General features: G+C 42.1%; 1 protein-coding gene across 2 annotated transcripts in view; it reads right to left on the minus strand.

Moving 5' to 3' along the window:
• Nucleotides 1–24,073, minus strand: part of CCDC148 (coiled-coil domain containing 148) — a 309,952-nt gene that overhangs the window by 143,640 nt on the left and 142,239 nt on the right. For both annotated transcript variants that reach the window (XM_089659739.1, XM_089659740.1), the window contains exons 4-6: nt 23,838–23,941; nt 13,703–13,785; nt 889–1,052 (exon numbers count right to left, since the gene is read on the minus strand). In XM_089659739.1, coding sequence (XP_089515865.1) covers nt 889–1,052; nt 13,703–13,785; nt 23,838–23,941 — 351 coding nt within the window. The remainder of the gene's footprint in view (nt 1–888; nt 1,053–13,702; nt 13,786–23,837; nt 23,942–24,073) is intronic.

Genomic DNA, 24,073 nt, shown 5'->3' on the forward strand with positions numbered 1-24,073 from the left:
GAGATCCAGGAACAAGAAGGTGAATGACTGCAAACAACTATAGAGAATGCTCACCACTCTTGATGTCGTCAGCACCAGCACACTCAAAGCTGTGACTCAAGTTACATTCTATAGCAGCCTTTCCCAACCTTTTCAACATGTTGGAGCTCTTAAAATAATTTTCAGGACTCAGGAAATCGATGCTAATAATTGCTAGATCTACAGCTGAAGGTACATTAGTGTGATGGTCAGTAGAAAGAATACTCCTTATATTATTTTGAAAAATCGCACCCTTAGAGATAACTTAAAAAAACTATTGGTGTCAGTGGTTACTCATTTTAGCTGTGGTGTTGCTCATTGCTTAAAGAACCCCTAGTAATTTCTGGAGGAACCCTAGTGTTCGACACAACCCTGGTTGAGAAAGGCTGCTCTATAGTTTTCCCCTTCACTCCATGCCCCGAAGAGGCATAAAAGGTTATGCAGGGAGAAGACAGGGGGTGGAGGAGCTGGGCCAGCACAAAGATTAATAAAATACTCCTAAAGTAGATGAGGGCTACGATGTGCAAGGAGGTGGGCTGTGCTGAGAAACTGACTCATGGACGAGTCAAAACCTGCAATTTTTTAAGTTGGAAACATTGTCTCTTAACCTATAATCTGCTCCACAGATGTGAATTGAAAAACCCAACTGGGTCTTACAAGCATTTCAGTGATTTGTGACTCTCGAGGCCTAGAGAGTTATAAAATACTGTTCTGCACGGCAACAGCCTTTTTATTCACCAGTATGAGCGATATTATTCTAAATTGTTATTCATTTTCATACATTCAACCCTAAAGTATCATAGTAGTTATGCAAAGTGATAAGAGAAAAACACATAAGTACTGTTGGGGAAATAGAGGTAAAATACTAACCTGCTGGATTATATTCTCCGGATCAAAGTCATTTTCCATTTCAGACTGGTGGAGAGAGTCATGCCGCAGTTCACAAATCCTGTGTTTTAAATCATCCCTCAGCTGCCAGATGGGATATACTGTGCATGCTTTATACCCATCTCGTTCCTCCGATAATTGCTGTTCTGCTTCCAAACAGAGAGTTTTATCACTAAATGGCAAGTGAAAAATTAAGTTCTTGACTGCCAGCGGGATCATCAAAACAGGGAAGAGAGGAGCTTGGTGGCTCCTCTGGGACATCCGAGGTTAAGCAAGTTAACTTCTTCAATCCATTTTATCTACACAGAAGCTTTCAGAATGTTTCAGCCTACTAGCACATAGCTTGGTCTCCCTAGCAGATGCATTCAAAATGAATCCAAAACATTTCCATGTTACAATGGAAAAACAATACATTTATACAGGCTTGAAGGAAAGGTTCACTTTAATAAAAAAAAAATCCCTTCTTCCCAACAAGCTAATCTGTTCTGCCAATTACACGGCTATCCAGGCCATAGTCTTACCTTTTTCAGACCATGGTGGCCTCTCGTGTTCACAATCTCAGTTCAGGAGTCTTATTTGATACTAACTTGAATAAGCTGCACCTGTACCATTTGAATAAGGCTGCATTCATACTTGAGTGTTTTGTAGCTTGAAACTCCAAAAAAGCTGAAACTTAAAAAAAAAATCAACTGGTCTCTATGGTGCCTGTTCACACATGATCACATGAACAGGCACCATAGAGAACAATCGATTTTTTTTTTTAAGTTTGAGCATTTTTGGAGCTTCAATCTTTGAGCTACAAATGCTCAAGTGTGAATGCAGACTAAAAGTCAAGAGGAAGTTACTGTGTAGGGATAAGTAATGCTGGAAACGAGAGGGTATCACCACGCCTTGGGAGGGCGCCATTGTCAGAAAGTGAGCACCTGTTCTGGGGGGGGTGGGTGAGGGGTAGCTTAGAATAGCTAACAGGGCTAGGATTTGTTTTTTTAAGTTAACCTATCTTTAAAAGACCATTTCCAGCACAATTCTGTTTACTTTTGGATAGAGTGTAGGAAGGTTAGATCCTCCGTTAGGTTTTTATTCCTGCAATGTCCCCCATTGTGGAGATTTCCCCCCTACTTCCTGTCCCTGTGATGTGGTCAGAGGGACAAAAAAGTAATAGGATATCTCCCAAATAAAAATACACAGCAACAAATACATTTTGTTAGGATGGACAATAGTTAGAATATCTGTCAGGTATTTATAGTTGTCTGTGTCTTCTGTTTTCATTAAATCTTTCCTCTAATTTTTGGTCCTAGTGTCCCAGAAGCAAGGAGAAATATTAATTGGAATATCTGTATGAATATTCTTGTCATAATATTTTTAGAGCGTTCTTTCTTGTCATAATTGTTCAAAAACCCTTAAAATGTCATCCAAATATGCTGTAATCCCAGATAGATAGGTTTCATTACAATAAGCATGATTGTTCATACTATTTTATCTGCAAAAAACACAACATTCACAGATAGAACTTTTTCCAAGAAATATTTTTAATCCTACTACCTCACAATTTTTTCTTACTATGGTTGAATATGAATGTTAATTTGACCCTGCTAACCACTAGAAAATCGAACAAACTTTCCAAAAACAGAAATTTTTGTACGTAATTCTACTATAGTATGTCCTGCTTTACTATGAACAGAATTGTTCTGCCCCATTTTAATCTTTTGATAATCCACCAGTCGTGGGACATGCATAGAAACATGGATGAAAGCTGGCACAAAAAAAGCAAAGTGGTATCAAGTCTTGTTTCATATATATATATATATATATATATATATATACAGTCAGGTCCATAAATATTGGGACATTGACACAATTCTAACATTTTTGCCTCTATACACCACCACAATGGATTTGAAATGAAACAAACAAGATGTGCTTTAACTGCAGACTGTCAGCTTTAATATGAGGGTATTTACATCCAAATCAGGTGAACGGTGTAGGAATTACAACAGTTTGCATATGTGCCTCCCACTTGTTAAGGGACCAAAAGTAATGGGACAGAATAATAATCATAAATCAAACTTTCACTTTTTAATACTTGGTTGCAAATCCTTTGCAGTCAATTACAGCCTGAAGTCTGGAACGCATAGACATCACCAGACGCTGGGTTTCATCCCTGGTGATGCTCTGCCAGGCCTCTACTGCAAACTGTCTTCAGTTCCTGCTTGTTCTTGGGGCATTTTCCCTTCAGTTTTGTCTTCAGCAAGTGAAATGCATGCTCAATCGGATTCAGGTCAGGTGATTGATTTGGCCATTGCATAACTTCTTTCCCTTAAACTCTTTGGTTGCGTTTGCAGTATGCTTTGGGTCATTGTCCATCTGCACTGTGAAGCGGCGTCCAATGAGTTCTGAAGCATTTGGCTGAATATGAGCAGATAATATTCCCGAAACACTTCACAATTCATCCTGCTGCTTTTGTCAGCAGTCACATCATCAATAAATACAAGAGAAGCAGTTCCATTGGCAGCCATACATGCCCACGCGATGACACTACCACCACCATGCTTCATTGATGAGGTGGTATGCTTAGGATCATGAGCAGTTCCTTTCCTTCTCCATACTCTTCTCTTCCCATCACTCTGGTACAAGTTGATCTCGGTCTCATCTGTCCATAGGATGTTGTTCCAGAACTGTGAAGGCTTTTTTAGATGTCGTTTGGCAAACTCTAATCTGGCCGTCCTGTTTGTGAGGCTCACCAATGGTTTCCATCTTGTGGTGAACCCTCTGTATTCACTCTGGTGAAATCTTCTCTTGATTGTTGACTTTGACACTCATACACCTACCTCCTGGAGAGTGTTCTTGATCTGGCCAACTGTTGTGAAGGGTGTTTTCTTCACCAGGGAAAGAATTCTTCGCTCATCCACCACAGTTGTTTTCCGTGGTCTTCTGGATCTTTTGGTGTTGCTGAGCTCACCGGTGCGTTCCTTCTTTTTAAGAATGTTCCAAACAGTTGTTTTGGCCACGCCTAATGTTTTTGCTATCTCTCTGGTGGGTTTGTTTTGTTTTTTCAGCCTAATGATGGCTTGCTTCACTGATAGTGACAGCTCTTTGGATCTCATCTTGAGAGTTGACAGCAACAGATTCCAAATGCAAATACACTTAAAATGAACTCTGGACCTTTTATCTGCTCATTGTAATTGGGATATTGAGGGAATAATACACATCTGGCCATGGAACAGCCGAGAAACCAATTGTCCCATTACTTTTGGTCCCTTAACAAGTGGGAGGCACATATGCAAACTGTTTTAATTCCTACACCGATCACCTGATTTGGATGTAAATACCCTCAAATTAAAGCGGACAGTCTGCAGTTAAAGCACATCTTGTTTGTTTCATTTCAAATCCATTGTGGTGGTGTATAGAGCCAAAAATGTTAGAATTGTGTCCATGTCCCAATATTTATGGACCTGACTGTATATATATATATATATATATATATATATATATATATATATATATATATATATATAAAATATTTGACTCACTACCTCTGTTGGAAGTCTATCCCAAGCATCAACTACACTTTTGGAAAATACTACTTTCTAAGATTTGTTAAGATTTGTTTTGAACTTTCCTCCTATTAGTTTTTGTGAGGTTTATTTACTAATGCTAATTCACTCAGAATCTCATGTAGATGTGCATGCTAGCCAATCAGCTTCTAATCTCAGCTTGTTCAATTAAGCTTTAGCAATAAAAACTGGAAACTGGTTTCTATGCAGAAGTGCACGATATTCTGAGTGAACCAGCCTTATTAAAGAAACCCCTGTGTTCTTGATATTGGTTTCATATTGACAATATTGCCTTCTTGAAACTTATTTTCTCCTTCGAGGTATTTAACAGTTTTAATCATATCTCCCCTTTCCTTTTCTCCAGTCTGTACATATTAGGACAGGCAGGCAGTAGTCCAACTTTGGGACGGCAAATTTACAGCACACTCCAAGAGTTTACAAAGTCAGCACTGACAACCTTGGTAGTCTTTATTAGTGCAGTAGGAAGTAGAGCTTGCTAAGTAGGACTGGTCCAAACATTGTCCCTGCTGAGAGTTGTGGAATGGCAGGAGCCGGTTTGACACCACAGACATAAGGCTGTGGCTCAATCCAACAAAAATGGCCAGACTAGTGTCTGTAACCCCTTTTCAAATGATGCTGTCTTAAGCTGGCCATATATGGATTGAATTCCAGCTTGTTCAGCAGGGACTGGCCAAACTTTGTTCCATGTATAGGCTGGTTGGTTATATCAACTTGTGTACGAGCAGCCTGTTGGGTTTTTCCTGAACAATCAGTGCTGCCAGCTATAGATGGCAACACTGATCACTGTATTCTGATGACAGGGAAGACTTCCCACAGAGAGAACACAGTGGCACAGTGGGAAGGATTCCCCTATCACCACTATATGTGTTGATGGGGGAATATTAACTTTTTTTTCATTCAACCTGCTGGTTGAACAAAAAAAAAATGTATCATGTATGGACTGCCTTAGTCTTAATACCTACAAAATAATCCATCCCTTGGCGGAACAGCTGCTACATGGCGTTTATAAGCAGTAAAATTTCTACCATGTATAAAACATCACTGCACAGTAACAGAATATATTCCTATAAATTGCTTGATCAGAATTCTCTCCTGCTGTCACTATTGCTGTACTAACAAGGTGTTCCCCTCAGTCCCTAGTCAATGCTTTGTTATGCTGCTGCTGCTCTTGTATATGACTGTCAATTTTTTTCTGTAGATCCCATTCTACAAATGTCTAATATTCCCTGTGTTCCGTGGATGATTTCCTTATTCAATTCACTGTGTGTCAAGCATTATTTATTCCTCATTTATGTGGTTAGCACTGGTTCATGTACATGTCGAATTTATTCTACTGCTGGGAAGTGAAAATGGGGCAATATGAAGCGGCAGAAAATACATGGCCTGCAAGACTGATGATGGATTCATTTTCCATGATCTAGAACAGCCTTCCCCAGCCTTTTCACCATGAAGGAACACTTTTCAAATTACTTTCCAGTTTCAGGGAACCCCTGCTAATAAATGACTATATCTAAAGCTCACAGCACATTGTGTTGTATCTACAGCTCACAGCACATTAGTGTGATGGTCAGTGGAAAGAATGCTTCTTACATTTGTGGTCATTGGTAAGAATCTTTCCCTTACAGATAGAGAAAAAGATTATTGTTGTCAGTGGTTACCTATATGAGAGACATAATTTGCTTATTGCTCAAGGAACCACTAAAAAAACTCCAGAGGAACCCTGTTTGGGAAAGGCTGGTCTTGAAGAATTTGCGCTTTTAATTTTATCTCGTTCAAGTCAAAGCGGGACTTTTAATTTTACAGATATAAGAAGGGATGCTAGCGTGGAAATACTACACACAGTAGTAAGTGGCAAGTGTGTCCTGTTACTGATAGGCGGCACAAATGTCAAGGGCCACTGTACAGAGACCGTTAATCGAGATGGCAGACAACAGTGTTAGTGTGTGCATGGAACAGCGTGTGATGATGAAGTTTCTTGTGAACGAAGGCGTAAAACCCACAGATATCAACAGAAGACTTCAAGCACAGTACGATGATGATACGCTCAGCTGCAGTATAACATTTGAATGGTGTAAATGTTTCAAAGATAGTCGTACAGCATTCTGTGACGATCCCGGCTGTGGTGGTTCCCAAGATTTTCTACCCCGTGGTGCCACAATCAACAGTGAATATTACTGTTGTGTTCTGAGCGATGTGGAAAAAAATATCCTGCTTTGATCACTAAGGGTGTCCTGTTTCTCCAGGAGAACGCACAAGCTCATACTGTTCATCGAACTATGAGCACATTACAGAACCTCGGCTGGGAGGTATTGCCACATCCCCTTACAGACCAGACCTCACTCCGAGTTATATCCACCTGTTTGGGCCCCTAAAGAGTTCTTTGTCGGTCAGAATTACAGCACTGATGACAAGTGAAGCAGGCTGTCCTGCGATGGTTCAGGCGTACTGAAAAATCTTTTAAAGCCAAAGCTTTCCAGGCATCAATTAAATGCTGGGATAATTCTATAGATGCAGCATGACGAAGAATTAATGCAGTCTCCACACCTTTTGTTTTTTATTATATAAACTCAAAAGTCATGGTTTGACTTGAACTCCCCTGGTAAATGGTAACTGGACAGAAAGGAGATGAGAAATCACCGGCTGTCATAGGTGGCAACTTTTTACCCAGCTTCATGAAACTGGAAACAAGAAATAAGGTAGAGGTACCCACAGTGACCAGATTCTAGCCATCAAAACTAAGACGTTTTATAGCTTTCCAACATTTTTTAGCTTAGTGATGTCTAACTAAACTTTGGGGGACAAAGTTTCTCCTACAAGTTTCTCAAATTAAAGGACTATTAATGTGTTGAAATGGAAGTTTACAAATCCTACACCACCCCCAACCCTGTAGAGCCAGCAGTCTTTAAACTGCAGCCCTTTGCTTGCTGTTGGGGCACTGTTCCTATTACAGATATGAGGCACTATTCCTCCCAATGACACCAACAATAAGGGGCCATTCCTTCCATTGACCCAAACAATCGGCATAATTCCACCCACTGAGATAAACGATTTGGCACTATTCCTCCCACTGACACCAATGATGAGGCACTATTCCTCCAACTAATACCAATGATGGAGCATTATTCCTCCTTCTACAGAACACAAGCACTGTATTTTATTTACTCCCACTGACCACCATGTCTTAGACACGGTCAACTGGCACTGATGCTGGGGCATTTTCTATTCTTACTGACCACAGTCCAGCCCCTTTAAGTCTGAGGGACAATAAACTGGCCCTTTGCTTTGCTTTGAAAGTTTGACCCCTACTCTAGATGAATGCATTGAATTCACTGTGATCATTCGATCTCAAAGAGCCAAGAGGCTCTGATCTCAGCCTCACAGTTTAGTAGTGACATTCAGAATACCTGTGACAGTGATTTGTGGAAGATTTAGAATCAATGGTATATTTTGGTTTTGTGCTGTCCTAGGCAAAACTAAAATTGGGAACTGAGTCTCAATTGAGACTCAAATCCAGTTCCCTTCCCTCTAAGCAATGCCGTTGCAGATGCTGGATGAGGTGGGCAGAGCTAACCACTAGCAGCGGAGGAGGAGGAAGTAAAATCCTCCTCTGCTCTGAATGCTGGGGCCTCGGCTTCCCTCTGCATTAGGTGATGTGATGTCACTGGTTGCTAGATGCCAGGCAGTCCTAGCAACCACGAGACAACCTAGCGCCAGTGGTGGAACAAGTGAAAACGGGTCTCGGCCGGGACACTCGAAGCTAAATTACTGTCTATGAGTAAAGCAGCGCTGCAGTGGCCTTTTTGGGGGGCATCAGATCATTCTGTGTGTCCCTTCTGCCAGGGAGTAGCGTGGCTCCCCTAAAACATTCTGCCCTAGGCAAACGCCTTGTTTGCCTCGTGGTAGATACGCCCCTGTTTAGAGTTATGGTATAAAAGACAGTAAGGGGAGACAGCATGGGGGGGAAGATCAAAGTAACATTCTGTTGCATAAAGAAGCTAAATGGTTCTTTGGGACTGAATGGTCAAAATGAATAGAATAGATTCCTATAGAGAGTTTTTGATTTTTCAATGTTATAGGTCTAGGGCTTTTCAGTATGGTTTAGCTACATTTTTCAGTATAGTGAGAATGAATGTGATAGCCTTAGTTGGAGGACTACTTCATCTGGATGAGAAAAGTTCATTAGCATTTAATTTGTAATAGTTAAATAGGTGGTCTTCCTAGAGTTAAGGTATCCAAAAACCTTCAAAAAGTGTGTGTCGCACAGGAAATGCTTGTTGCCTGGATGACTTTTAAGTGTTTAGCCTTTGCTACTTCAAAAGGTAGTCATATGCTGAGAGAGCCCTTGAAATCCTTCAATGGAAAATACAAAATCAGAACACCTGGTCTGCATACTTGTTCCAGGTCAGTGACTCTGAAAGGACTAAAGTCTTTGCATTAGCATGATGGCCATTTTAAAGGCAAATCAGGAACAATTATTACCCTTTCCCCATCTAGGGATTCGATCACTCACTACACTGATGAATTCTACAAGGAAAAGAAAAAATATTCTGGACAAAGGAATTTTTGACCTGTTTGAACTTTTTACACTCATCACATTGGGGGTAAAGACAGTAGTGGGACTACTATGGGTTCTAAGAGGGGGGGCCTGGTAACTGCCTTGAAGGCAAGGCTATAAATCCCAGGCCTACAGATTAAATCAGGAGAGATGTATCTCCTGGTATAATCAGCAGGGCAGCAGAGTAAATTTCCCAGATGGGTTCGGCTCTGTGTATTGAGATTTGCTAACAGCTCCAGATAAAGAAGTAAACATGTTACACCTGCTGTCAAAGTGACAGCCGAGCTTTGCAGTGACATCCCACTGTAAACATTTCTTCACCAATGACTGCTAAAAAAGCATCACAAATAAAGTATTTGTTAAAAATGTTGGAAATGAGTCCCACAGTTGCCTTTATCTTTCTGCAATGACCAGTAACCAATTGGATGTATAAGTATTTACAAATTTCTACTATTGTTCCCACTCATATGTAAAACACTGAATCTGGCAGTGATAACACAAATCTGAGCTCTATACAGTCTCTAGTTATTTATCTGTCACTTTCAGCTCATACTCTCCCATCCTGGCACATGAATATAAGTACACTACCCCCTTCCTAGTTGCATTGTCCACTTGGCTCAGAAAAGGATTTATATATAATAATCTATGAATGAAAGATGCCTAAAGTTACTCAAAGACATGAGATGACAGTTGCCTATATGCCCATCTTTAGTCAGATTAGGCAATGACCTCACTTCTATTTGATGTCCACATGATTGCTGTATCATATACTAAGGTAAGAAAACTTGCAACTATCACTCTATCACTACTATTCTTCCTGCAATAAGCCTAGACAGGCTGTACATGCAGGTTTGTGACCTGTCCTAGTGTCCCTTTAGCGCGATTGACCAGATTGTGCCTTAATTAAGGGAAATATAAACAAGTGAAAGGTATTTTTAGATAACTTCACCAACTTATAGATTTTATCTATTTTTATCTATTTAATTCTATTATTAATTAGCCCCTGAAAGTCATACAAGGAGCAAATTTAAGCAGCTAAGAGCTTTAGTTATCATCTTAAAGGAATTGTTGTAGAACAGGAGTTGGTATTTTATTGGAAATTTGGGGACCTTTTATGCCTCTCCATTTGCATTGAAGGAGAGAGATTCTAAGACACACCCACTGAAGGCTCCTTGTTGTCTCTCACATAGAAAAAGCCTAATGTATCTAAGGGGCTTATTTACTAAAATTGCATATTGCAAAATCTGATACAGCTCTGCATAGAAACCAATCATCTTCCAGGTTTTATTGTCAAAGCTTAATTGAACAAGCTGAACTTAGAAGCTGACTGTCTACCATGCACGGCTGCAGTGGTTTCTGAGTGCTCTCATTTTAATAAATCTCCCTCTAAGTGTTTCTCACAGCTACTAATCAGACATTGACCTGAAAGTATGGATCCAGCATTCATTAGCAATACATCAGTAAAAGAAAAAGGAAGATGCACAGCCAGGTTGTGGGGGAGCTCTGCCTGCTGGGGGAGCGCAGGATCAGGTAAGTAAAAATGGTTTCTCCTGTCCCCTAAACAAAACAAGCAATTAACTCTTGCAGTGCAGGAGCAGCCTCACTGCAAGGGATAATTTAAAATTCTCCTGGAGTTTGGATGGATTTAAAGAAGAACTCTCATTTCAATTAAAAAGTAACTGTATTATTATTATTACATCGAGTTTATATAGCGCCAAAGGGTTTGCTCAGTGCTGTACAATATAGGGGGGACAATACATGGCACAGTACACCAATAACAAACAACGTACGAGGGGTACTCTTTCGAGCTTACAATCTAGGAGGGAGGGGGTAGTGGTACAGTAGGAAGTGGCTGAGGGGAATGAAGTGGTGGGAATGAAGTGGTGGGAGGAATGAGGGAGAATGGCCATTAGGTGAGGGTGGGGTAGGCTTACTGTATTGAGACTGTATTACTTTGTTCCATGCTCCTACTGTATGAACTTTGAAAGCCCCACTAGAAAGTTGGACAAGATGCCCCCTTCCCTACTACAGATCAAAATATGAAGTGGGAGCTCTTCTTTAAAGAATCAGATCCAACCACATGTGTGTATCTCTCCAGAAACTGGCTGCAGTGGGTTAATGTACATAGAATTCAGACTAAGATAAAATAAGTAAATTTTCTGATTTAGACAGTTAGTAATTTAATGTAATCTCTGTGCTACTGAGAATTTTAACTGCTTCTTGACAGTTATCCCATTAGAATCACTGTGATTTCTGTATGCAAATGTAGTAGTGACTGCTGACATGTCAGGACCAGAGATTTATTCACCTGTGCTTGGGTTTAGGCTATGGGTCTCCAAACTATGGCCCTCCAGCTGTTGAAGTACTATAGGTCCCATCATGCCTCTGCCTCTTGGAGTCTTGCATATGTCAGTCAGAGTCTTGCAAGACCTCATGGGACTTGCAGTTCCTCAACACCTGGAGGGCCATAGTTTGGAGACCCCTGGACAATTGATTTTAGCCTCTTGCTAGCAGTCAACTTACACTATAATTACAAAGACATTTATTAGTAGCCCAACCATTCTACTAAAACTGTTAGCAATGAATCACTAGAAGCAGTAATTGAACACTACTATTGACCAACAGATGGAACTAATGGCTCCCTATAAGGTAAACTACACATATAGGATGGTGTAGCGATCAATCTTGCACAGTGCTCCATTCTAATTGTAATAGATTGCTACAAGATACTACAGCATGCTACATACAAGGTGCTCCCGGAGATGTGCCCTCTGGAGGTGGCATCCTAGGACTGCCAGAAAAGCACTATGGGTTTGAGACCACAATAAGTTTCACTGGCACTTGGTCTCATCATTTATTGCTTTTCTTCCACTCATCACTTAGGAAGATCTTAAGGCTAGTCCACATCAATTTTTAAGGTGGTCAGAAGGCCTGCCTTGTGTACTTTTTTATTAATTTATGCACATATTTAAACCTGCATCTGTGGTTTGTTCTTTTTTCACTAACAGAGACTAAGGGAGCAGGTTTTACAGGGGAGAAGATCTGTGTCTTTCAGATCTTTTTTTTCTTCCCATTGGGGGTCTTTCTTTGGGAGAGCTCTCCCCAAATATTTTGAGGATCGGCTTTGGTGGGTCCCTAAGGAATGGGTTGTGCCTAGCTTCAACCTAGGTGGACCATTGTACCTTGCCACTTTCAGGGGACTTGTACTACCCCCGGGGGGGGGGGGGGTCCAGGAGTAGAGGACTTGCTTTTTGGCGTTAGTCCATTACTGTACTCTTGTGCACTCATGTGCTGTGATTTCACAGTTCACTTTTTTTCTTAACAGGGATTCGATAAGCACTGAACTGCAGTGCTCAGTGGAAAAAAAAGGCCACTTACTGAATGTAGCTTACTCCTTAGGGAGTCATTCCTTCCATCACCGCTGAGCTACTAAAAATCTCCCTTGTAGCCCTAGCTACTACCAACAAGTGGTTAAAGCTCTGGCCTTCCCTTCAGTCTTGGACAACTTTACAGGCTCTTCTCCTCTACTGGAATTGCTAATTCTGGTTTCACTTCACACTGCAAGTTTCTCACAGTGTGCATTAGAAGTCACAGCAATTCAGATAGATCACACCTAATTTCCTGTCTGGAGTCCATCCTGGCCACCATCTTTCATTTTTGGATTTCAGTTCTTTCCTTCACAGAGGTATAGCAGCACATGCAAATGCAGCATGCCTAGGATGGGTGGATGTCAGTCTAGAGGACTGACATCCAACCATCAAGGCATTTTTAGATTTGCATAACTCCTCCCAAGAGCCAGCCCACTGCTTGCATCAGTGTTGAGGGTTCTTGGGAGAAGTATTGGAAGGAAGCTGTGATGTTTTCAGGAAGGTATGTACAGCACCCTGTTGGCCCCTCAACTCCCATCAGCCATGATCTGCATGCATTTCATAGACATGCTCAGAGACCCAAAGACTATATCATTGGGTCTAAAATAAGGTATGAAATTAAAACTGAAAGATTTTAATTTACATTTTCATTAGCATGTTGATAAGAGGAGAGAGCAGGAACCATGGAAGGCAAGATATAAGAAGATTAAAGTCCAGCTCCAAGATATTAGCAAAAATCTATTAACTTCAATGGAGAAAAGCTATAGAAAGAAGACCGTCACTTCTACAGAAAATTATGTTTTTTTCCTTTGGGTCATTATTTTTTAATCTTTTATAATTTTACATTTGTTTTAATTTATCTGATAGCACGGTATGACAGCCAGGCAAATAGAATTTTCTGAAGGTGAGTGAAGGTTGCCAACATATTTCCCTCAGAAAAAGTCTTCTTGAAAAGGCACAGCGGTGTTCACTGGAGCCGGAGAGAACGCTGGATGTTAATGTCTGATAAAATACTGCTTTCAGTTCATTTCAGCCCTGACTGACAAGTAGCTTTTTCTGCCATTCTGTTCATCTCAGTACTTTGTTCCTAGCAGATTCCTGAATCTATGGACTGTTAAATTAAATGTCCTGCAGCATTTACACAGGCATCTGCCCTTGGGTGACCTCTGTGACTGGCCATATAGCACAGCAATGTCATTTTCTGATCATCCCAATGTAACAGCCTACTGTACATGGAAACAACACGACAAGCCATGCAAAGCATGTACAGAGAATAAAACAGTTCATGAATTACTCACCGAGGTTGACCATATCTGCAAAAAAGGGACATAATGTACTTTTCTCCTCCAGGAAGGTCTGTAGCCGAGATTCCACATTCTCTCTGCAATAATCAGATGACAGATAAGTGGAAATTGGAAGAAGATGATTAATAAAAACCTCTTTGTGTATCTTGGTCAAAAAGGCATTTCATTTGTAGTTACAGATTCAATAATGCTATTTAACCCTTTTTGTATATGGACATTTATCTTAGTTTTAACGTAAACCAATCATGAGAAAAACATGCAACTGTCATTGAGGAATTATTTCTGGAAATGCTAGATTACTGGCTATCTCTGGCTTCAGTACATTGTGTGACTGGCCTGGAACAAGCATGCAGATTAGAAAGTCAGAAGGAAGCCAAATCTGCTTTTGAATATGTGTTTCAGTGATTCAGCATTAAAGCCCAGAAACTAGCATTTGCCAAAGGAGAGTAAGGCAATAGAAGCCTCTACACTTCTGCAGTACAGGTTTCCTTTAACAACTTGCCTACCGGGCACTTATACCCCCTTCCTGCCCAGGCCAATTTTCAGCTTTCAGCGCTGTCATACTTTGAATGACAATTGCGCGGTCAAGCAACACTGTACCCATATGAAATTTTTATCATTTTTTGAGACAGATAAAGCTTTCTTTTGGTGGTATTTAATCACCTCTGGATCTTTTATTTTTTTCTAAAACAAACCAAAAACAACTGAAAATTTTGAAAAAAAAAAAAATTTCTTAGTTTTTGTTATAAAATGTTGTAAATAAGTGATTTTTCTCCTTCACTGATGTGCGCTAATGAGGCTGCACTGATGGGCACTGATAGGCTGCACTGATGGGCACTGATGAGCAGGCACTGGTAGGTGGCACTGATGGGCATTGACAGGCATCACTGATGGGCACTGTAAGGCAGCACTCATATATGGCACTGATAGGCGGCACTGACTGGCACTGTTAGGTGGCACTGTTAGGCAGCACTGATGGGCACTAATGCGCACTGATAGGCGGCACTGATGCGCACTGATAGGCAGCACTGACTGGCATTGATAGGTGGCACTGACTGGCACTGATAGGTGACACTGAAAGGCAACTCAGATGGGCACTGATATGTTGCATTGATGTGCACTGGTAGGCACGGATATGTGGCATTGATATGGCACTGATGAGCACTGACAGCTGGCACTGATGGACACTGACAGGTGGCACGGCTAGGGCTACACTGATCATCAGTGCCCTGATGATCAGTGTACATGTCCCCTCTGAGGAATGCCAATTACCGGCTCTCCTCACGAGATGTCAGCGTGACAGCTCGTGAGGAGAGAAATGCCGATAACCGGCATTTTCCTATTTACATGTGATCAGCTGTGATTGGACACAGCTGATCACATGACCAAGCCGACGTCTGCGGCTCTTTCCGTTGATTGGTGATCCGCTTCCCCCCCCGGAGCAGCACACGTGCGATTAGAGTGGGAGGACGTCATTTGATGTCCTCCCAGAACGAGAGAACCGCCTTGCGCCCGTCATTTCCTTCTATGGCGGGCGAGAGGCGGTTAAAGATGAACTCCAGGCAAAAGAGTATTGGGCATTGGCACTGTAAAAATAAAAGAAGTGAGTGCAATGTGTGGTTGCTGCCACGTTATGTAATATTTTTACGTTCGTTCCCCCCATACAGTACAGTCCGCACTGAACATCCAGTACTGAAACTTACATTTCTGGCTGAAGTGGACATATCACAGTGGGTCACTTCCTCTGTAGCATGTCCATTCCAAAAATGTATTGTATTCTTTTCAACGAATGAAAGGAATTCTGTGATTGAAGGAAGTGTGAAAGAACATCACAGTCTCCCCCCTCCAATCACAGAACGCCTTACATAAACATAAAATGCAGCTCTGTAATGGTTAACATATCATTAAATGTATTTTTTTAATGTAAGCATTGTAATAATTTAATTTGACCTGGTATCTCTTGCAATTTCTGTACATCAGAGTTGAACTTTGAGAGGTAAAAGCAGCACACAGAGCACCACATTACTTTATGTGCTGACAAGCATGTTGATAGATGTAGAGGGCTCATCACTGTGCTGCTTCTCCTTTCACTGTCCAGTCACAGACTGGGGACAGATCCAGTGTGACCTGGGCTCAGAGGAAGTGGGCTGAATGGATGTTGGCTATCAGACAAAAAATACAAAAAAAAAATACATCAGGGAAAATCTCTGGATTGGTGAATATTACATAGTTACACAATTACATAGTTACATAGTTAGTCTGGCTGAAAAAAGTCCATCTAGTTCAACTATAAAAAAAAAGTTATAATCCTATACCCACAGTTGATCCAGAGAAAGGCAAAAAACCCCAGCAAAGCATGATCCAATTTGCTCCTGCAGGAGAAAAAAGTCCTTCCTGAACCCCCGAGAGGCAATCGGATATTCCCTGGATCAACTTTACCTATAATAGTTAGTATCCAGTTCTATTCTGTGTATCTAGGAAAGAATCCAGGACTTTTTTAAAGTAATCTACTGAGTTGGCTAAAACCAACTCTTGAGGGAGTCTATTCCATGTTTTGACAGCTCTTACTGTGAAGAAACCTTTCCTTATTTGGAGATTAAATATTTGTCTCCAGATGAAAAGAGTGCCCCCTTGTCCTCTGTGATGACCTCAGGGTGAATAACTCTACCCCGAGTTCACTATATGAACCACTGATGTATTTATACATGTTGATCATATCCCCCCTTAATCTCCTCTTCTCAAGAGAGAATAAATTCAATTCCTCTAATCTTTCCTCATAGCTGAGCTCCTCCATGCCTGTTATCAGTTTGGTTGCCCTTCTCTGTACTTTCTCCAGTTCCACAATGTTCTTTCTGTGAATTGGTGACCAAAATTGAACTGCATATTACAGATGAGGTCTTACTAATGATTTGTACCGGGGTAATATGATATCTCTCTCTTTGGAGTTTATACCTCTTTTAATACAAGAGAGGATTTTGCTTGCTTTAGAAATCGCAGTTGTACCCCCCAGTATGTATGATGCATGCATATTCTAAGCCCCCAAGTGCATAACGTTACACTTATCAACATTAAATCTCATTTGTCACATAGTCTCAATATCACTGTACTTATCTCCTGCTCTCTCTTGGTCCACATAATATCACCGCTACAAAAGCACTGCGGTATCTGCCCTCATATAAATCTCGCTCCCACCTCACCTCCCTCACCCTCCTATTACTACTAACTTCTGGAGACATTGCCCCAAACCCTGGCCCTCCACCATCAAACTCCAACCCACAGAAGCAGCAGCCTCCCCTCTCTGGCCACAGCCGCAACCCTCACACTCTCATCTCAATTCCCCTTTCACGGACCAACCCCTCCCTCCTATGTGCCCTCTGGAATGCCCGCTCAGCCTCTAACAAACTCTCTACTATCAATGACCTCTTCCTCTCCCACGCCCTCAACCTTCTTGCGATTACTGAAACCTGGCTCCAGGATTTCGACTGTCTCCTCAGCTGCACTCTCCCATGGCGGCCTCCTCTGGACTCACTCGCCCAGACCCAGCGGATGAAAAGGGGGCGGAGTCAGACTTCATCTTTCCCCACAAAGCACGTTCCAGGTTCTTCCTGCCCCTCCATCTCTGTCCCTCCGCTCTTTTGAGGTGCACTGTATTCGTCTCTTTTCTCCTGTTTGTCTGAGGATCGTTGTCATCTACCGGATCCCGGCCCAGTTTCACGCTTTTTCGATGACTTTTCAGCATGGCTACCATAATTTCTCCTCTCTGAGGTGCCTGCCATCATCCTTGGTGACTTTAACATCCCAGTCAATGTTCATACCCCTGCCACCTCTCAACTACTCAACCTAACTTCCTATTTTAACCTAACACAATGGTCACAATCCACCACCCACTTCAATGGCAACACCCTTGACCTTGTATTCACCCACCTATGCACGCCCTGTAACCTCTCTAACACCCCTTTTCCTCTCTCTGATCACCACTTTATCAGCTGCACACTCTTCCTGCCTCCTACCTCCCATGCCTCCAACCAGCAAACCGTTACCTGTAGAAACCTCCATCACCTCAGCCCTGACCTTCTCCACTCCGCTACTGAGCGCCTCTATGATGAAATTGCACCCCTGTCCTGCCCAGAGTTGGCCACATCTGCCTACAACAACTAGCTATCATCCTCCCTGGACGCTCTTGGTCCTCTTTCTACACACAGAACCAGGCCTTGCCTGTCACAACCCTGGCAAACAGATGACACCAGAAGTTTCAAGAGACGCAGCCGCACTCTTGAGCAAGCATGGGGTAAAAATAAATCCCTGATAGACTTTACCCTCTACAAATCTGCTCTTCTCAAATACAACTCCAGCCTCCACGCTGCTAAGCAAACCTACTATAACACTCTCATCAAGACCCTCTCATCCAATCCTTGTTAACTCTCCTCTACCCTTAATTCCTTACGCCACCCCCCACTGCCTCCACCCACCAATTTACTTACTGCACAGGAGATTGCCAGTCACTTCAAGAAGAAGATTGACACAATTCGTGATGAGATCTCCAGTGTCAAGCTTCCTCCTCTAACCAACATACCAGGCCCAACACCAAACACTACACTCTCCTCCTTCGACCCTGTTACCACCAAGGAAGTTACCGAACTCCTTTCAAAGGCTCACTTCACCACCTGTCCCCTGTAACCTGTCCCCTCACGACTGTTGCAGCCTCCTTCCTGCTCTATCCTAAACTCTCTAACCCACATCTTCAACCTCTCACTCTCTATGGGCACCTTTCCCTCCCCACGCAAACATGCACTGGTTACCCCCATCTTCAAAAAACCCTCGCTGGACCCCACCTGTTTGAATAACTTAAGACCCATCTCCCTGCTCCCGTTTGCCTCCAAGCTTCTCGAGCGTGTTGTTCACAACCGTATAAACTGCTACCTCACCGACAACAACCTTCTTGATCCCCGACAGTCTGGCTTCCGCCCACAACATTCCACAGAAACTGCCCTACTAAAACTCACTAATGACCTACTAACTGCTAAAACCAACAGCCATTACTCCATACTCATACGCCTTGACCTTTCCGCTGCCTTTGACACAGTCAACCATCCGCTCCTCCTCAGTAAACTCCACTCCATCGGCCTTCGTTACTCTGCTCTCTCCTGGTTCTCCTCTTACCTTTCTCAGCGCACTTTCAGTGTCACATACAACTCCTCCCCCTCCGCTCCGCTTCCTCTTTCTGTTGGGGTACCCCAAGGTTCTGTTCTTGGGCCCCTCATTTTCTCTCTCTATACCTCCTCCCTGGGCCAATTGATAACCTCCCATGGCTTCCATGACACCACAAAACAACTTATTCACGCCTTGGTTATATCCCACCTCGATTACTGCAATTCCCTCCTCACTGGTCTACCGTTACACAGGCTATCCCCCCTTCAGTCTATTATGAATGCTGCTGCTAGACTCATACACCTTACCAACCGATCAGCGACTGCTGCCCCTCTCTACCAATCCTCCACTGGCTTCCACTAACCCAACGTATAAAAGTCAAAATACTAACCACAGCTTACAAAGCCATCCACAACACTGCCCCTAGCTACATCACCAACCTCATCCACAGATACCGCCCAAATCGCCCACTCCGCTCCTCCCATGATATCCTCCTCTCTAGCTCCCTCATCACCTCCTCCCGCGCTTGCCTCCAGGACTTCTCCAGAGCTTCTCCCATCCTCTGGAACTCCCTACCACAGTATGTCCGGTCAGCCCCCACCCTGTCTGCCTTTAGGAAATCTTTGAAAACTCACTTCTTGAGGGAAGCCTACCCCATCACCACCTAAGAACTGTACGTGAATCACCTCCGCCAGATCATCCCCCGCAGCTATCACCTTTTGTATCACCTCCCCCTTCCTTTAGATTGTAAGCTCCACGAGCAGGGCCCTCCTATTCCTTCTGTACTGTAACGTATTGTAATTGTACTGTCTACCTTATATTGTAAAGCTCTACGCAAACTGTTGGCGCTATATAAATTCTGTACAATAATAATAATAATAGTTGCCCAATTAAACAGTGCATTGAGGTTGACTTGTAAGTTAGAGACATCCTGTAAGGACGTTATTCCACTGCAGAGCTTGGTGTCATCTGCAAAGACTGAAACGGTATTTTTAATCCCAGACCCTATATTGTTTATAAATACTGTATATTAAAAAGTAAGGATCCCAACACTGAACCTTGGGGTACACCACTGACAACCCTAGACCATTCAGAGTATGAATCATTAACCACTACTCTCTGAATTCGATCTTTTAGCCAGTTTTCTATCTATTTACATACAAATTTTTCCAAGCCCATAGACTTTACCTTACACATTAGCCGTGTGTGGGGAACTGTGTCCAACGCTTTTGCAAAATCCAAGTATACCACGTCCACAGCCACCCCTCTGTCCAAGGTTTTGCTCACCTCCTCATAAAAAGAAATCAGATTTGTTTGTCAAATTCTGTCTTTCATGAATCCATGCTGTCTGTTGCTTAAAACATTTTTTTCAAGCAAGAAATCATCTATATGGTCTTTTAATAAACTCTCCAGTATCTTCCCAACTGTAGAAGTTAAACTAACAGGTCTATAATTACTTGGTAAAGATTTTAACCCCTTTTTAAATATAGGCACCACACTGGCCTTATACCAATCCAGTGGTACTATGCCAGTCATTACAGAGTCCCTAAAAATTAAAGAATTGAGCTCTGTCATTTTTTTAAAGCCATTGTTTCTAAGGACCTGTGGGTATATGCCATCCACTCCAGGTGTTTTATTCACCTTTATTCTTTTTAAATATTTCTGGATCATATCAGTTGTGAGCCAATGTGGATCATCTGGTGCTGTTTCAATACCATACCCATTATGGACAAGAGCTCCTCCATGTTCCTTTGTATACACAGAGTTGAAGAAGGAATTTAATAAATTTGCCTTCTCTTTGTCCCCAGTCACCCACTCTAGATTATTTTGTAAAGGGCCTACATGCTTGGACCTGACCTTTTTACTATTAATATATTTGAAGAATGTTTGGGGGTTTGTCCTGCTATCTTTTGCAATCTGTCGTTCATTTTCAATTTTTGCGGCCTTGATTTTCTTTTTACATATTCTGTTATATTATTTGTAATGTTTAAACGATGATAGCGTTCCTTCATTTTTATATTTAATAAAAGCTCTTTTGGTATTATTTATAGCATTTTTAACTTTGTCCGTAAGCCGCATAGGTTTAATTTTTAGCCTTTTAAAACTTGTTGACCATAGGAATATATTTTGCAGTGTGTTCACATACAGTCTTTTTGAAGAACTCCCATTTCTGTCCTGTGTTCATCAATGCCAATATTCCCTCCCAGTCTAAGTCTTGGAGAGCAGCTCTCAGCCTTGGAAAATTAGCTCTCTTAAAGTTGAGTGTTTTTATTTTTCCCATATGTGCTTGTTTACAGCTAACAATAAAAGAAATCATGTTATGGTCACTGCTACTCAGGTGTTTTTATATGGACATTAGTAATAAAATAAAATTGTCCTGTAGTAGGTTTATACATTTTTGCCCTTTAACTGTTCCTGCAGTGCCATTACGCCAGTCAATTTACGGGTAGTTAAAAACCCCCATTATTATCACTGTCCCAGCCCTTGCAGCCCTTTTGATCTGTGCAAGGAGCTGAGTCGCCACCTGCTCATTAACACTTGGTGGCCTATAACAAACTCCAATGATTACCTTTGTAGTACACACCCCCATGTGCAGTTCCACCCTTAATGCTTCAGCCTCATCACACTCTCCATCAACTAGGTCGTCTTTTACACTCGCTTTGAGATTACTTCTCACATAGAGACAGACACCACCAACTTTCTTTTTTACCCTGTTTCTCCGAAAGAGAACATAACCAGGAATATTAATCGCCAGTCATGTGAAGAATGAAGCCAAGATTCAGCAATACCAATTAAATCTTAGTTCACTTCATGCAGCAAAGCTTCCAACTCACCTTTTTTGCTTGGTAGACTTCTGGCATTGGTGAACAAACACTCTAATTCAATGACACCTTCTATACACATACGTTGCATATTTTTTATTTTCATACAAATGGCACCAATTCCAATGGTTGTTTGTAAAATGGGAATCACCTTATCACCTGCCATAGCCCCCCCCCCCCATCTTTCCCCATTCCACCCACCAATAAGGACTGACCCCTGTCTAATCTGTCTGCCCCATTATATTCTAAAGCTCCCTCCGCCCTTGATCCTAGTTTAAATACTCCTCCAGCCGTCCCATAAACCTCTCCCCCAGAACAGCACACCCCCTTCCATTTAGGTGCAAAGCATCTATAGCATATAGGTTGCAGCCCAATGAAAAGTCAACCCAGTGCTCTAGAAACCCAAATTCTTCCCTCTTACACCAGGTCTTCAGCCATGCATTCAGTTCTCCAATCTCCCCCTGTCTTTCCTGAGTTGCGCATGGCACAGGTAATAATTCAGAAAATATCACCTTGGAGGTCCTTCCCTTCAACTTGCAGCCTAGTTCTTTAAATTGATTCTTTAGGAGCTTCCACCTTCCATGTATTCTGTCATTGGTTCCAACATGAACCAAGATAGCTAGGTCATGCCCAGCCCCTTCCAGTAATTTATCAACCTGGTCCACCATATGCCAAACCCTGGCACCAGGGAGACTGCAAACCATTCAGCTGAGGTGATCCTGGCGACAAATTATTCTATCAGTCCTTCTGATTATAGAATCCCCTATTACCACTAACTGTCTAGGCCTTCCTGCACTACCCTCAACACCCCTCCCAGATGGTCTGCTCTCCTGGCTGTTAGGGATAGCAGTGAGATCATGGGCTGCCACCCCTAAGCTTGCCACCCCCACATCTTTACCAAACTTGGCAAATCTGTTTGGGTGCTTAAACCCAGGGCCAACCTTGCTTTTCTGTGAGCCCCTACCACTCCCTCTTGATACAGAAACCCATCTGCCTACCTGATAATTCTGACTAGCCCCTCCACATCAATCCCATTAGCTACCTGCTCAGAGAGCAGAAGACCCCTTTCAAGGTTGTCGGTTCTGCCCAGTGTTGCAACTTGCTCCTCCAGATCTCTAACTCGAGCTTCCAGAAGGGCAGCCCACTCACATCTGTTGCAGCGGTATCTATCCTGGAGCTGTTGTTCCATTGTTGCATACATGCGGCACACTGTGCACTGCACAAAACCTTCAACCCCGCTAGCACTCATTATCCCGGTTACAATATTATTATTATGAACAGGAAATATCAGATGTCACTTGCAGATTAGAAGACTCCTGTTATAATTGTTTTTCAACTCTGGTTTTGAACTCAACTCCACTCAAATTTCCCACTCTTTTTAGCTTCAGCCAGCAAAATGTGCCAAACATTACAGCAAATGCTATGTTTAGTATTTTATCTTAAAATTTTTGCTTTGTTATTTTTACCTGGAATTCCGCTTTAAGGGCTAAATCACACTACCCTGGACAGCTGCCACTCACTAAACTGCAGTGGCTTAGAGTGCTGCAGCTATCTGTTCTGGCTGCAGTGAGATGGCAGTAGGGGGTGGTGTGATGATGTGTCAGCATGCCACACAGCTGCCTTTTTTTGTACAAACTTTATTTGAAGTGTACAAAAGTGACACTTTATTCATGTCACTGTACAGCAGTGCAGTATGTTGGCTAATGTACAGTGACATGCGATCCCGTCCTCTGTGCTGCAATGAAAATGCAGCAAGTCTGCATTTTATTGCAGCTCACTACATCACATGTCCGTAGGTGCATTGCAGTGTGAACAGAACACATAGAAAACAATGGAGTCCTGTGTGTCCTATCGGTGACCTGCGTTCTTCCAGTGTGGTAAAACACAGGTCACTGCAGTATATGTGAACAGGGTATAACATTTTAAAACTTCTATGAGAGTTTAGTGATTGATTTTAAATCTACTTTATAATCACTGTAACAATGGACCCCTTGTCATCAAAAGTATGGGGTTAGAATGCAATCCGCTCACAGCGAGGACAATCACATCTCATATTATTAAACCAAGTCAGACTGCTGGACAAAAAACAATGCAGAAACTGAAAAAATTACACGTTTAGCAGCCAGTCACATTATAATTGCAGGTTTTCACTTTCTTACCGACTTTCGCTTAGTCGCTTGTGCTCCTTCCACCATACCACTGAGTGCTGTTTGGTAAGTGTTTGGTCTTTTGTTACTTTACATGCATGCTGGGTTTTCTTGATCTGTGTGAAGAAAAAGAAAAATTCAGATCCTGTCTAACCAAAAACTTTAATTCATAAGCCACCTGCAACCATGGTTAGTGGCAATGCTCAGAAATGGCAGCTGATGTGTTTCAATTGTTGTCAGAGTTATAA

This window comes from Staurois parvus, unplaced genomic scaffold (assembly GCF_062004578.1).
Source record: "Staurois parvus isolate SC_StPar_1 unplaced genomic scaffold, SC_StPar_1.0 ptg000031l, whole genome shotgun sequence".
Lineage (NCBI taxonomy): Eukaryota > Metazoa > Chordata > Amphibia > Anura > Ranidae > Staurois > Staurois parvus.